General features: G+C 33.8%; 1 protein-coding gene across 4 annotated transcripts in view; it reads left to right on the forward strand.

The window, feature by feature from the left end:
• Positions 1-12,336, forward strand: part of LOC121429249 (choline transporter-like protein 2) — a 50,504-nt gene extending 38,168 nt beyond the window's left edge. For all 4 annotated transcript variants that reach the window (XM_041626222.1, XM_041626219.1, XM_041626221.1 and 1 more), the window contains 7 exons: positions 2,344-2,597; positions 3,319-3,413; positions 3,859-3,962; positions 4,401-4,474; positions 5,091-5,256; positions 6,378-6,462; positions 8,237-12,336. In XM_041626222.1, the coding sequence (XP_041482156.1) occupies positions 2,344-2,597; positions 3,319-3,413; positions 3,859-3,962; positions 4,401-4,474; positions 5,091-5,256; positions 6,378-6,462; positions 8,237-8,346 (888 nt within the window). In that variant the 3' untranslated portion in view covers positions 8,347-12,336. The remainder of the gene's footprint in view (positions 1-2,343; positions 2,598-3,318; positions 3,414-3,858; positions 3,963-4,400; positions 4,475-5,090; positions 5,257-6,377; positions 6,463-8,236) is intronic.
• The last annotated feature ends 1,085 nt before the right edge of the window (positions 12,337-13,421 follow it).

Here is a 13,421-nt window from a genome sequence, read left to right on the forward strand (position 1 = left end):
AAACAATTTTTTCTAAAGGCATTATTTAATGTATTATATCATTTGAATATTGGTAACTTTTGCAATTACTCTTGAAATTTTACCATGTACATTTAATATCGTATAACATTATTTTCCCTTTCTTACTTACACTCACTCTCTTATGCACACAGCACGAAAGTGATGTAGACACTCATTTCCTCACATTCATTCACTTTTGTGCTTTCAATAATCATCTAGCAATTCTTTTGTTTGTGCACATTTTAAGAGCTTACGTTGTGTGATGCATCTATGCACAGCATAGGATAGTGGCTTTTTTGTGTTCATGTTTACTAGATGAATGAGGACAATTAACTCTCCTTTCAAAGTCATTTCAAACTCTTTTTGAAGGGAGGAGTAAACTATGTTGAAAAAAAAAGCTTGTAAAAGATTTTCAAACTCATTTTAAAGGGATGGGTCAACTTTGTTGAAAGTAAAAAAAAAAAATGCTTGTAACATAATTTTAGGTATACTGCATCTCGTCCTATTATGAAATCAACAATACTTGAACTTTTAGATAAAATAGAGGTAATAAACAAGGCTCAAATTAAACAAAGGCCACCCAAAACCATGGCCTCCTATGTTCTTAGAAATGACCTTGACAGCGATGCACCCTTCTAGATATTTGCAGACTTGAGGCCAAAATAAGTGCCCTTTTTGCCTGCAGCCTTGGTGCCCTGAAACAATCCAGTGCTTGTGTCCCATCATCATTATTGATATCCTATTTAAATGACCTTAGATGCCCCTAAAGTGAGCACTGCCTTCCCTTTCCTTTAAGTGCCCTGTAAAAAAAAATTACCTTGCTCCTTTGAATTCTCAATTCGAGCCCCTGTATGAAAGGTAAAATAATAATTGATGCTTGTCAATACAGTGTGCCGAAAAATTCCCAGCAGGCAAACCACGTAGATGACCCAATACAGCAAATAATTCATTAGGATCTGGACCCCGTCTTACAAAGACTTACAATTGATCCGATCAATCGTAACTTCATGGAAATCCATAAGTGTCATCATTTTTTCTAAGAAAAATATGCACAATGACCTTTGTATGCATAGAGAATCGCAGTGAATATTCAAGAAAACAATGAATGCATGAATATACATCATAGCTAGAAAATGTTTTGAACAAACATGCATAATCGATGTTGACGTTGCTGGCCGTCCATAGTTGAAATTGATTGGATCAATCGTAACTCTTTGTAAGACTGGGCCCTGTTGGCACCCTCATTACGAAGTCATAGATATCTTAAGGCCACCGCACACGTTAAGACCCGACCGGTCGCCGACTGGCTTACGACTGGGTGAGGGGAGATGTGACGTCACAGCGCTTGTCAGCTTCAGAGTCGCAGACGGGTCAGAGACAAGTCGTAAGGAAAATCGGAAGGATTTGACATGTTGAATCCTTATGACTGGATCGCAAGCTCAATCCAACCTCCAGCCAATCAGACAGCAGAGTTGCATAACGCGTATTATGAAAAACAACACGCATACGCAGTAGTAAGCGCAATTTCTCAGATGCTATGTCAAAAAGCGCATGCGTGAGTCGCAGATCGGATCGCAAGGTGTGCGGTGTCGAGGCTTATGACTGCCTTGCGATTCATCTTCCCTCACCCAGTCGCAAGCCAGTCTGCGACCGGTCGGGTCGTAAGGTGTGCGGTGGCCTTTACTGAATCACAAAGCACTTGGCAATTCTTGTCTGACTTAAAAGATTTCAAATATTGTTGAATTAGCAGCTAAGAGTTTTAGCATGAACCCTTAATCTAGTAACTAACTGCTTTAAAGCTTGATAAAAAATATGCTCTGACCCTAAAGAAACAGTGCTTTAATATAGAAGTCAAAAATAAGAAATTAAGGAATGTAAAATCTTTCCATATTACCTGTAATGAAAAAAATGCATCATTTTAGACAATTAAAATTAGTCATAGTAGTTTAGAGTTAACTAAGACTTGTCCAAGCATGGTTCAAATAAGAATGGTTCAATTAAGAACAATATTTTTTATACAAATGGTCATGTGCATTAATTAAATAGGAAGGTGGGGGGCTCTTTACCTACATAAATGTTCAAGATATATATACGAGCAAAATAGGGAAGTGATTGAGCTGGCTAAGATATTGTTTATCTTATTTTTTTAAATTTACTTGGAAGGGGGGGGGTGATATCAGTTTGTTATTACTACTCAATTTGTGTCAGGCTGGTAATTTCATTATCAGTAATAAGAATCTCTTGAATTTGTTTTTCATGTTAAAATACTTTTTGATAACTATGATTTTAAATTATTTTATTTAATATATATTTTTCCTTTCTCTTAATTTTCAAATCATGCAGACATTTTCATCAGATTTCAACCTTACCAGCAATGATACGGAACTATCCTGTCTGTTCATTGACTACAGTCTACCGGAGTACTTCAAATGGCTCCAACTCTATAACCTCTTTGCTTTCTTTTGGCTCGTCAACTTCATCATTGGACTGAGTCACATGACCCTTGCAGGAGCCTTTGCGTCTTACTATTGGGCGTTCAACAAGAAGGATGACATTCCATTCTTTGCTCTGAGTGGAGCTTTCTTCAGAGCATTGAGGTCTGTTACAAAGCTCTTTTCACACTATGATTCTATTACATTTACTCCGGCGACAATTATTGTTCTGTTTATACATGTATTAATTTCACACACTTATAGGATGACTAAATTTAACCCATGATTTAACACCTTACTCTAACCCTACTTCTTAAATGAAATAAATCCTGAAACAATTGTTGCAGGAGAAAATGTTGTGTCTCCCACAGCATACGTGTATGTCACAGCCCAGCTCAGAACTTAAATTGAACTTTTCAAAACCATTGTTTATTAGAGTAGTATTGATTCATGCGCCCTGTCACAAAACAATCAGAGATATCTCGTGAATTTTGGTTTAAAATTATTGTGTTTATTAAAAATGAAGGAATGCTGGGAAGGATATGGTCGATATCATGTTTCTTGGTAAACAATGTGATTTGGATGTTGTAAAGAGTAGTAGAAGTTATTAATTTATCTGTTATTTAAATGTCTTTTGTTTCTTTGTCATTTTAGTAGGTTAAGACAAAACTATATATTTTATTTAAATATTGCATTCTCGGTAAGAATCCAGGCATTCACTTGGTCAGCAGCCAAGATCCGAAGGGGGGAGTCGAATTGACCCTCCACCCCCCTTCCCGTAAAACCTGATCTGAAATAGCCCAGCTAAAATTGGGTTATGTTGTGAAGGGGTCCTTTTTTGTTTATACATTGAAGTAATATATTTTGTGTATTTTAATTCATTTAGATACCATCTTGGAACCATTGCCTTTGGAGCTCTCATTATAGCAATCATTCAGATCATCAGAGTCTTATTGGAATATGCAGAATATCAACTTAAAGGTAATTCAATTCAATTCCATTCAACTTCAAAGCCAATGTAGAAATGTTATTTGGGTGGATTTAATGAAAGTCTCCACCCCCCCAAAAAAAAAGAGCAACAGATAAAACGAAAACAAACCAACTCCTGACCATTATCCCAATGACGCCTGTTCTTTATCTTGTACACTTAAACAAATTGAAAAATATATTATACAAGTAAGCTCTTGAATCAAGATTTCAAAAGTGAGAAATTGAGATTAGAGCTCTTTACATGTTGTGTTTAGAATGTACATTTATTTTATGATTGGATTCCATTAATACAACCCCGTTCTCTGTTTTCTTTTTATTCTCTTTTCATCACCTTTTTTTCTCACTTTTTCTGTCGTCATTCCCCTTTCTCTCCTTTGTATTTCTCTCTCTCCACCTCCCTCCCACTCTTTCTCTCTGATTCCTTTATTGATAACAGGCAAGGAGAACAAAGTTGCAAAGTTCATCCTCAGATGTATGAAATGCTGCTTCTACTGCTTGGAAAAATTCATGAAGTTTATTAACAAAAATGCATACATTCTGGTAAGGATGAGATTTATTTCATAGGAGCACTTTTTTTCTTTCTTTTTCAATACAAATATGAAAATAGTGATTTTTCAATAATCCATTAAACAACAAAAAATATATATATAGTTATCATAGTAAACTTATGAGAGCTTAATAGAAAAAGTATCATTCAAAGAGTTTGTATACTATAACAGAAAGAAGAATGATGAAGGAGTTTGTATACACGTATTTCTATTGATGCATATGTATAATGTACGTGTATAGTAGATTTCTTGGCAATTGCGTTTCTCATGAATATATATGTTTTTCTTGTATGCGGAGGATATGCATGTATAATGAAAGTCAATCCACATATGTATATCATAGTGGACCGTAGATGCATATTTTAAGGAAGAATTCAGGAATATTGTATGATATTTTGATGTTTTTTAATATTATTTCTAATACATGTAGGTTGCTGTTTATGGAAAGAATTTCTGCACTTCTGCCAAAGAGGCATTCTTCTTACTATTGAGGAATATTGTCAGGTAATATAACATTTATTGCGATGGTTGTGATGAGAATGAATTGGGAGATGTTAATTTTGATGCTCCTGATGATTTCAATTCAATGCATTTATTTTTAATTCCATTTAAAAGAAATTCCCACATTAATGTTGGGTATCATGGTCACCACAAAGACAGGGGACTGTTTCACAAAGATTTACTGTGACTTAGAAGTTAGAGTTGCTCTTAAATTTTTAGTTGCATCACCGCATTGGTTAAATCATACTCAGAGGATGCTGCAACGTGTATTAATTAACAAGATTATGAATTTCATATCGTGTTAGTCATGTAAGTCACACTTAAAAATCTTTGTGAAATCCCCCCCCCCCCCCATCCCAGGTCACCAGTTGATTGCTACTTCATGCGTAACTTACAAACGGCATTGTACCACACCATACTGGTGTTTTCTGTTAGACAATTCAATTGCCAACGTTATAAAGGTGATCCCTTGTAGTTGACCAATCATTAATAGTATTCTGAAATATCCTGAAAAGAATAGATTGCTTACAAAACTTATCATTTCCATTTTTAACCACCACTGTCCTTCCTCTTTAAATGTTTGATTTTTTTTTCTTCTGACTTCTATTTTGACTCCCAGAGTTGCTGTAGTGAACAAGATAACAGACTTCTTGCTATTCCTTGGTCAACTTCTTATTGTTGCCTTGGTTGTTGTAGCAGCATTCTTCTACTTCACTCTTGAGGTGACCTGGGTCAACGCTGTACTTCCTGTTCCTGCTGTCAACTATTACTGGGTTGTGATCATTGTAAGTTAATACAAACAAATCAAGACAATGGCATTCTGCAGTGGACCGTTTCATGAAAGTTGTCAGCACTGACAAGTTGTCCTTCTGCGACAGTTACCATAGTAACAGTCAGAGGCCAGTGCTTTTCAGCCAATCAAAACCAAGTATTTCACTGAAATTGTCAGCACTGACAATTTAGTCAGTGCTGACAACTTTCATGAAACACCCACCAGGTTTAACTTAGACCATGGTCTAACTCTGTGCTAAAATTATGGGGAGCCAAAAGTGTCATTTTTTTTTTATTAAATTGTATGTTTCTTATATTTACTGTGCTCTTTCCTGATTCTTCAATGGTGAAGACAATCATCTATATATACTTCCTAGACAATTATAAATGATTTGAGAGTCAAATGAGCAGAAATATGATATCTCTACTGATAGGGATTTATGTAACAATCGTAACAATTTAGTCAGTACTGACAACTTTCATGAAACACCCACCAGGTTTAACGTAGACCATGTAACTTTAAACCTGAGTTTAAGTTAACCCTGACTTCAGAATATTAGCCAATGACTCAAAGAGCAATGAAAAAAAAAATTTTATTAGGAAATACTCCTATTTCTACTTCTGTACTCCCACTCAACAATATTTAAGTATTGTGATAGTAATGATTTTACATATTCAAAAATATGACATCCCTGCCAAAAGTTTGAGGGCGTACATAGGAATCAGGATGTGGTTGGTGGGTCAATTGGTGGTAAATCTCGTGAATTAAACTACTCCCTCTTTTTCTGCCCAATGCTCATGACTTGGTGCACACATTGGTCTATATAGGCATGAAGACATGCAAGGCACATTCTGGCTCCTGAATCAGGGGAAAATCTTGCACGGTGAATTACTTCCTCGGTTCTTTCCCAAAGCTTGGCACACAAAATGAGCTTGGAGTGAAGTTGTGTGAGACACATATTCCAAGTGTGCAAGGAACTGCATTGCTGTGGTAAAAGCATGTGATTTAAAAGTTCTTCACATAAGTATGTCATGATGGGGTGGGGGTAAAAATCACAAAGTGTAATCTGTATTAAATAAGTTCCTTTATGTCATGTATCAAGTACTTACTCTACTGCTTTTCTTGCCATTGCAGGTCATAGGGATTGGTGTGTATCTGATTGCCAAGGCATTCTTCGGTGTCTTTGACATGGCTGTGGATACCCTCTTCCTCTCATTCTGTAAGTATTTCCTTCACATTTTTTTTACCCATGCCATTGAATAGTGATCATATTAGAAGGGGGAGGGGTTCATATAAAGTTTAGGCATAGCACATAGGGACATACAATCTGCTGTGTGATGTATAAAAGAACAAAGTATTAATATTATTATTAATTGTTTATGATAATAATAATGTTTTATTTACCCAGGGTAGCCACTTCAGTTAGGAAACTGCTCTACCAGCGGGCCCTGCATAACATTATATGTTATTATTACCCTTCTCCAATCTAAATGCTGAGCGCCTAGCAAAAAGGCAGAAGGTCCCATTTTTATAAGTCTTTGGTATGACTCGGCCGAGGATCGAACCCACGACCTCCCGTTCATGAGGCGGACGCTCTACCACTGAGCCACCATGTTAACTTTTCCCACCACCACCAAATGAGGTACTAGTTTGGCATCACCTGTGCCTGGAACGGGAAAAGCGAGCTGAATCACTATGACCCGCAGGTCTCTCTCCTCCCGATACAACTTATTGGGGGGATGCAGGTGGACCACTACACGGGGGTTTCCCCCTACTCTTTTACGAATAGTGCAGTGGTTTCGTAAATTGCAATGGTGGTGACTCTCCTCTACACTGGGCCTCGATTTAATGTCCTATCCAAGGGACAGTGTGTTTTCCACTGTAGCATAGCCTATGTGGATTCAAGTGATTGTACATAGTGAATGGCATTGCCCAGCTATTACAGTTTTGTCCTCTTTTGACAAACTCCAATATATAATTATCTAATGATAAGCTTTTGCTGTCAGTATGATAATGACAAAAATAAAGGCAAATAAGAATGATTTAATTTCTCCTCTTGGGGGCATGGAAGAAATATATATATATCAGTGGCAAAGATTGGCAGAAGAAAAATATAAACTAAGGGGAAAAGGAAACATGAGAGCAATTATAACTTGGACAAATTGAGAGAAGAAGAAGCAAAAATTATTGGAAACCACCATGAAAAGTCATCCGAATACAACTTTGAGATAAAACTGATGTATAAGTCTTTGATTGATTAAACGTTTTAAATTGAATGTTTTAGATTGATACAGAGCATGTAATTAATCAAATATACACCTGTACATACCTACAATACAAAATTAGATGTATGTTTAGAGAAGTATACAAAGAACAAAATAATTTTCATGTATCAAAAAGAAAAATAATGAAGTGTGGTAAAAAATATTGTATAGAAAAACTTAGTTGTACATACATGGAAGGCCACATAATGTGGTGGGTAAATTGCCAATTCGTCCACTCACCACATGGTCTACTTTAATTTAGTCTAGTGCCAAACCATCCAGCAACATTTCGTCTAACAACCATTTGGTCCAATCATCAGTTCGTCTAATCACTATTTCGTCTTTGACAATTTTGTCTCATAACAAGTTGGTCTAATATCCATTTCATTTTCATTCATTTTACACAACTAACACCTAGTCCAATTAGACCAAGTGGTATTTGGACCAAATAGCTATTGGACCAACAGGTTATTAGACGAAATGGAAAGTGGAATAATTGGCAGTTAGACCATGTGGATGAACTGATGGTACATGTAGACCACATTATTGTAGACGAGTTGGCAATTGAACCAATTGGAATTAAGATAATTGCAAATAAACCAATTTGAAAGTGGGGGGGGGGGGTGCTGACCATGCAAAAATCACAATCAGATGGTCATTTTTATAGTTTTCTAAAAGTTTTTGGAAAAAATAGGGTGCTAATAAAAATGATTAATTTTGAATTTTCAGTGGAAGATCTGGAGCGCCACGATGGCAGTGCAGAGAAACCTTACTACATGTCTAAAGGAATGATGAAGATTGTTGGAAAGAAGAACAAGAAAATGGAAGAGGAATGGTAGGAGGAATAAAGATCATGAAAAGGACAATGATTAAAAGAAAAGTACAAATGCAAGAAATAGTTTTCCTTTGGAAATATTTTTTTTATTTGATTTACTCTTCATTGTGCAAAGTACTATTTGATTCGGATAAATACTGGATCATTTTTCTCACAAGATGTTAGTGGCAGATTGCTGTGAGGTATCTGTTCATCGACATGTGTTATGTGTACTCTTTCCGAGCTATCGTAATTTATTGCTTTCTGTTTCTGAGGTTTTGATAAAGTGTCATTATAGGCAGGTGTTACTGACTGTGATAGCTGCCTTGTGATATATTAAATGATTTATGCTCAGAACATGTGCTAGCATTAGTTATATATCGATTCGTTGTCTTAGTATATTATGATGACAGCTGCAAAGACACATTCTCTTTCATAATTCAGGTATTTCATGTTGAATTATCCACAATGCTCTTTGAATGGAAGCCTCAAATAATTTTTTATGATCCTAGTATGAGTGGAGTATTATGTGTGCTGTTTGCTTCAGCCCTACACATGTAACCCTAATCTGAGGCCTTAACGTAAATATGATTGAACTGTTTTTAATCATCTTAAATATGAAAACTAGATCAGATGTATTGCACTAGACCCAAAATTCTTTCAGCAAGGGATGCATGTCAGATTCCAAATCAATATTTACCTCAATGAGCAAATGAAGAACAAACTATATTATAAATACATATTTATCTTGAAGTATTTTAACAATCATTGACTATTCAGAATTTTATATATTTTAAAATACATGTATAAAATTTTAACAAAGTGTGTTTTTGTTTGTGTGTACACATTTTTCAAAGAGTATGTAGTATTGCTGATGAATTTTTTAAGTCTTTATATACATAATACTAGTACTTATTTGATCAATTAATTTTTTTTTAGTCTAACCTCAATTTTGATTACTGCCATTTTTAATCAGTACAATGTCGTAAATAAACATTTAAATTCTTTCCATTTATATTTGTCAATAGAATGCTCAAATATAGCTCAAGATCTTTCTTTGAATTATATTTAATTCAGCTTTTTGTCACTTGAAGCGGTTCCCAATCATGAAGGTGTTGATGCGTCATTATTTGCTTTTAAAGACAGAAACAAATATGCCATTATGGTATGTAACTCACTGGAGCTCCGACGTTAAATAAATTGATGTCTGGCCTCCAATCAGGCTTTGGTTACTCAATAAAAGACAATTGTCAATTTTCCCTTTTTTAAGAGAAATGTGAGTTTGAGACATCCATTGACGGAAAATCACCATTCTGTTCTTATTTTACCAAGTGTTGGAGTTTTGCAGGCATGACCAATTGACCAGTACAATGCAATTTCCTAATTCCAGAATTAGTCCTGTTTATTAATTATATTTCACAACCATTTAAACAGTTTTTATGAACAAGTTTTGTCAAATAGTGTCATTGCAATTTTGGTTGAAAAGATTGTTTTTTGTATGTCACATTATTATCTTAGCACGTCTGCAGGTATATCAAAAGTAATTTTAGCATAGATCTTTCACCTAAGGTATTTTTTAAAAATCATGCATAGATATCGATATGTAACTTTATTGTGTTCTTAAAGGTAGTTTTATATTATGAGAAAGAAATGAAATTGATATTCAATGAATTCAAGGACATCTTAGTCTTAAAAACATGGAATTGATTGATTATGTGAGCTTAATACATGAATGACTTATTGATGAATGAATGAAACATATCTACCTAGAGTAAAAAATAGATTCCACAGCTTTCAAAAGAATAGAAATCTCAGTGACTTCTCCAGTGTTGCCTTTCAATCTCAAATATTTTGTATCTCAAGAGTTTTAGTCTTTCATACTAAAATTGATGCTGCCATTACTACCGTATGAGGGAAAAAAACTTAACATCTCACAAATCCTTAAGGAAAAAATATGCCATGAACACGTAATTTTTACATATGGCCTGAAAGAGTATGTTTTCCCAAAAGAAAATTGATAGCATATTTATGTTGTATGTGTTTTAACGCTTGTATGACCAGGTGCCCATAACACAAAGCTTAGCAATGATCGTAGAACATTTTTCTACGATCGATTGCATTGACTACAATGTACAATCAATCGTAGAAATCAAGCGTACGATCAATCACTAACCTTTGTGTTACAGGACCCAGGAGGTATTCTTTGCAGTGATGTAAATTTTGATTTGTGCCAGATTATGGCATGACTGCATTGAATGAATCCAGATGTCAATGATGTCATAATCCTACGAGGGTTGCATTAAAATCCATTTCAACACACCTTTTCAGTAATTTACAATTTACATTATAATTGTTTATAAACACATTTTAGTATCAATTCTCAAGTTAATTTCATTGAAAATGGATTAGCAAATGCGAACTCATGTTGGATTTTTGACATAATTGGCATCTGGCTTCATTCACTGCAGTCTTGTCTTACTTTGGCGGAAATTCAAATTTACATCACTGCAATTAATACCTACTGATTATCCAATCGTGAAGACTTACAACATGAATATGGTATCAAATTATTTGGGAGAAGATGCTCTTTCCAGACATAAAAAATGATTATGCATTTATGACATATTTTTCTTTAAAATGAAGATTTGTGAGGTGTTAAGTTTTTTTTTACTCACTCTGTATATTAAGTGATTTAAGGAAACATAGCCTGTAATAGTGCATCAATCAATGCATATGAAACAGATTTTCTTATCAAATCAGCATTCCATAAAAATACCATCACTAATCAGTTATGTGAATCCTTTAAGAAGATGTTGGGGAAAAGGTATTGCTTTACTGTATATGTTAAGTGGCAATATAGTGTTCTGATTTTTACCAACATTTTTTTATTCAAGCTACATGTATGACTGTTTGATCTGATGCCTTATGTACAGTGATATGTATGCCATTCCCATTTTAAATCACATGAGTTTACAATGAAAATCAAAAGTAGATTGACTGTTCGTCAGATTTTTTCCCTGTCAGCTTCATGTACTTATGGCCTTGGTTTGTATTCTCTTGTAATATATTCAATTTTAGTCCTCCCTTTCTGTTCCCAATTTTAGTCATAATTTATTCATAATACCGGTATGTGTGATTAATGTTTGTTTACATCGCACCTCGGGATAATTTGTTAAAATGTTCTCATTTAAAAATTAATTTCACTTGATCTGTATTCCCCTTAAGTATGTTTGATTTTAATTCTGTCTTTATTTTCCAAATATTTTTGTCGATTTAGAGCCAGGAAAGTCTGTTTTTACATCACATTTCTGGATACCTGTAAAATATTTAAATGTAGAAATTCATTTTAATGAGGTGCATTTTAACTTGTGAGAGAAAAAAATGGAATGGAATGTGCAAAGTGATGAAAGAGTTTGAATTATAGAAAGTATCTTGTAATATATGTAAATGGTGCTAATGACAGAGTGCCTTGCTCTTATTAAGAGGCTTAGAAAAAAATTAATTTCTGTAACTGATTATTATTGGTATTGAGATTATAATAGCACATTTGGTAATTAATATGTATTGATCCTTGGACAAAGACTACATGTACTATCAGAAATCATTCCTATCTCTGGCAAGCTACCAATACCACTGTCTTCTTTCACCATCAAGAACTCATGTATATGGAGTTATGTGCATTTCATAGAATATCAAGACAGGCTGATCATCAGAAAATCTTTCTTTTTTTCTAGCAAATTTGGCTCAGTACTTTGAATGTGATTTTTTCCAAACTTACAATGTAGTCTCTGTCAAAGACCATACAGGCTTATTTCTTCATTCCATGCATTGCTTTGTTTCTTTTTATGGCATGGATGCATTTCTGTATACTGATTTTTTTTTATTCATTCTTATAAAATATTTCTTGGCTATCCATACTACCTGGAAACTACTCTCGGCATTACACAAAATCACTTTTATCAATCTTTGATGTTTGTAGATGAAGTTGTGTTTGTTAATTTCAAGAATGCGTTTTTTAAAACATTGGTATGAAAGGAAAAATATTGTTCTCTCTGTGTTTGTGCAATCAAATCGTGAAAGAAAAGTATATTGCATTTCTGCTGAATTTAAATCAAATGTTTTGAAAATCTGCTTTCCTCCCCCCCCCCCTCTCTCTCTAATTCTTTGAGGCTTAAAAGCAAAAGGCTGACTGGTTTTGTAAGAGGTCATGAATTTGATCAGAGGTTGAGAAGTCATTTTTTACTCTTTATTAGATAAGAAATATATATATATCACAATGTGAATTGAGATTTGTCAGTGTCTTTCAGATATCATCTTTGTGTATGGAGATACTTTTTTTTCAATTTATCAAATTTTCCTCTTTTCCTTCTGTTGTATTATTGTTTTTTTTAATTATCTATTAAAAAACAACTTCTCATATTGTATTAGACTTTTGATGGTATTCTTTATTAAACAAGTATATTAGTTGGAATAATTTACTCTTGAAAACTTCCTTACAATGGAACAATTCACAGTAATATTATTTTTTTAATATTTATGTCAAACAGTTTTTCAAAGTACATGTATCTGTGTAAATGTGATGAAATTATTTTTTATTGCAAAGTTTGAAATGTTATACTAACCTAATTCATTGTTCTTGTTTTACAGATGAGTATATTGTTTCATGATATCTTTGTTTTATTAGATTTGGTATATTTGTTCATTAGATTGGGTAGATACATGTATTACTTTGATTTTAGTATGATTTTTAATATATAACTTGTGTAAGTGTTAGAGTTAGGAAATTTTGTGTCACAGGAGAATATTTGTAAAGATGATTGATGATATATTGTTACCACAATAAATATTTTTAGAATTTATCACAATCATATTGAAGTTATGGTTGTAATATATAGAGGTATTTTTAACTTGTTGAAATCTTGATATAAAAACACTCATATTCTTCATATCATGAATTCATTTCTTGACAAGGAAATCATTTTTGTTAAAAAATGACAATGTTTTGTATGAAGAAATGGTATGAATTGATGAAACAGCTTGCGATACGTAATGGCTAAACTAAGTTACAAGCGACTTTACGAGTGATCGATGATCCTTATG

Source organism: Lytechinus variegatus, chromosome 15, assembly GCF_018143015.1.
Source record: "Lytechinus variegatus isolate NC3 chromosome 15, Lvar_3.0, whole genome shotgun sequence".
In the NCBI taxonomy this organism is placed as follows: domain Eukaryota; kingdom Metazoa; phylum Echinodermata; class Echinoidea; order Temnopleuroida; family Toxopneustidae; genus Lytechinus; species Lytechinus variegatus.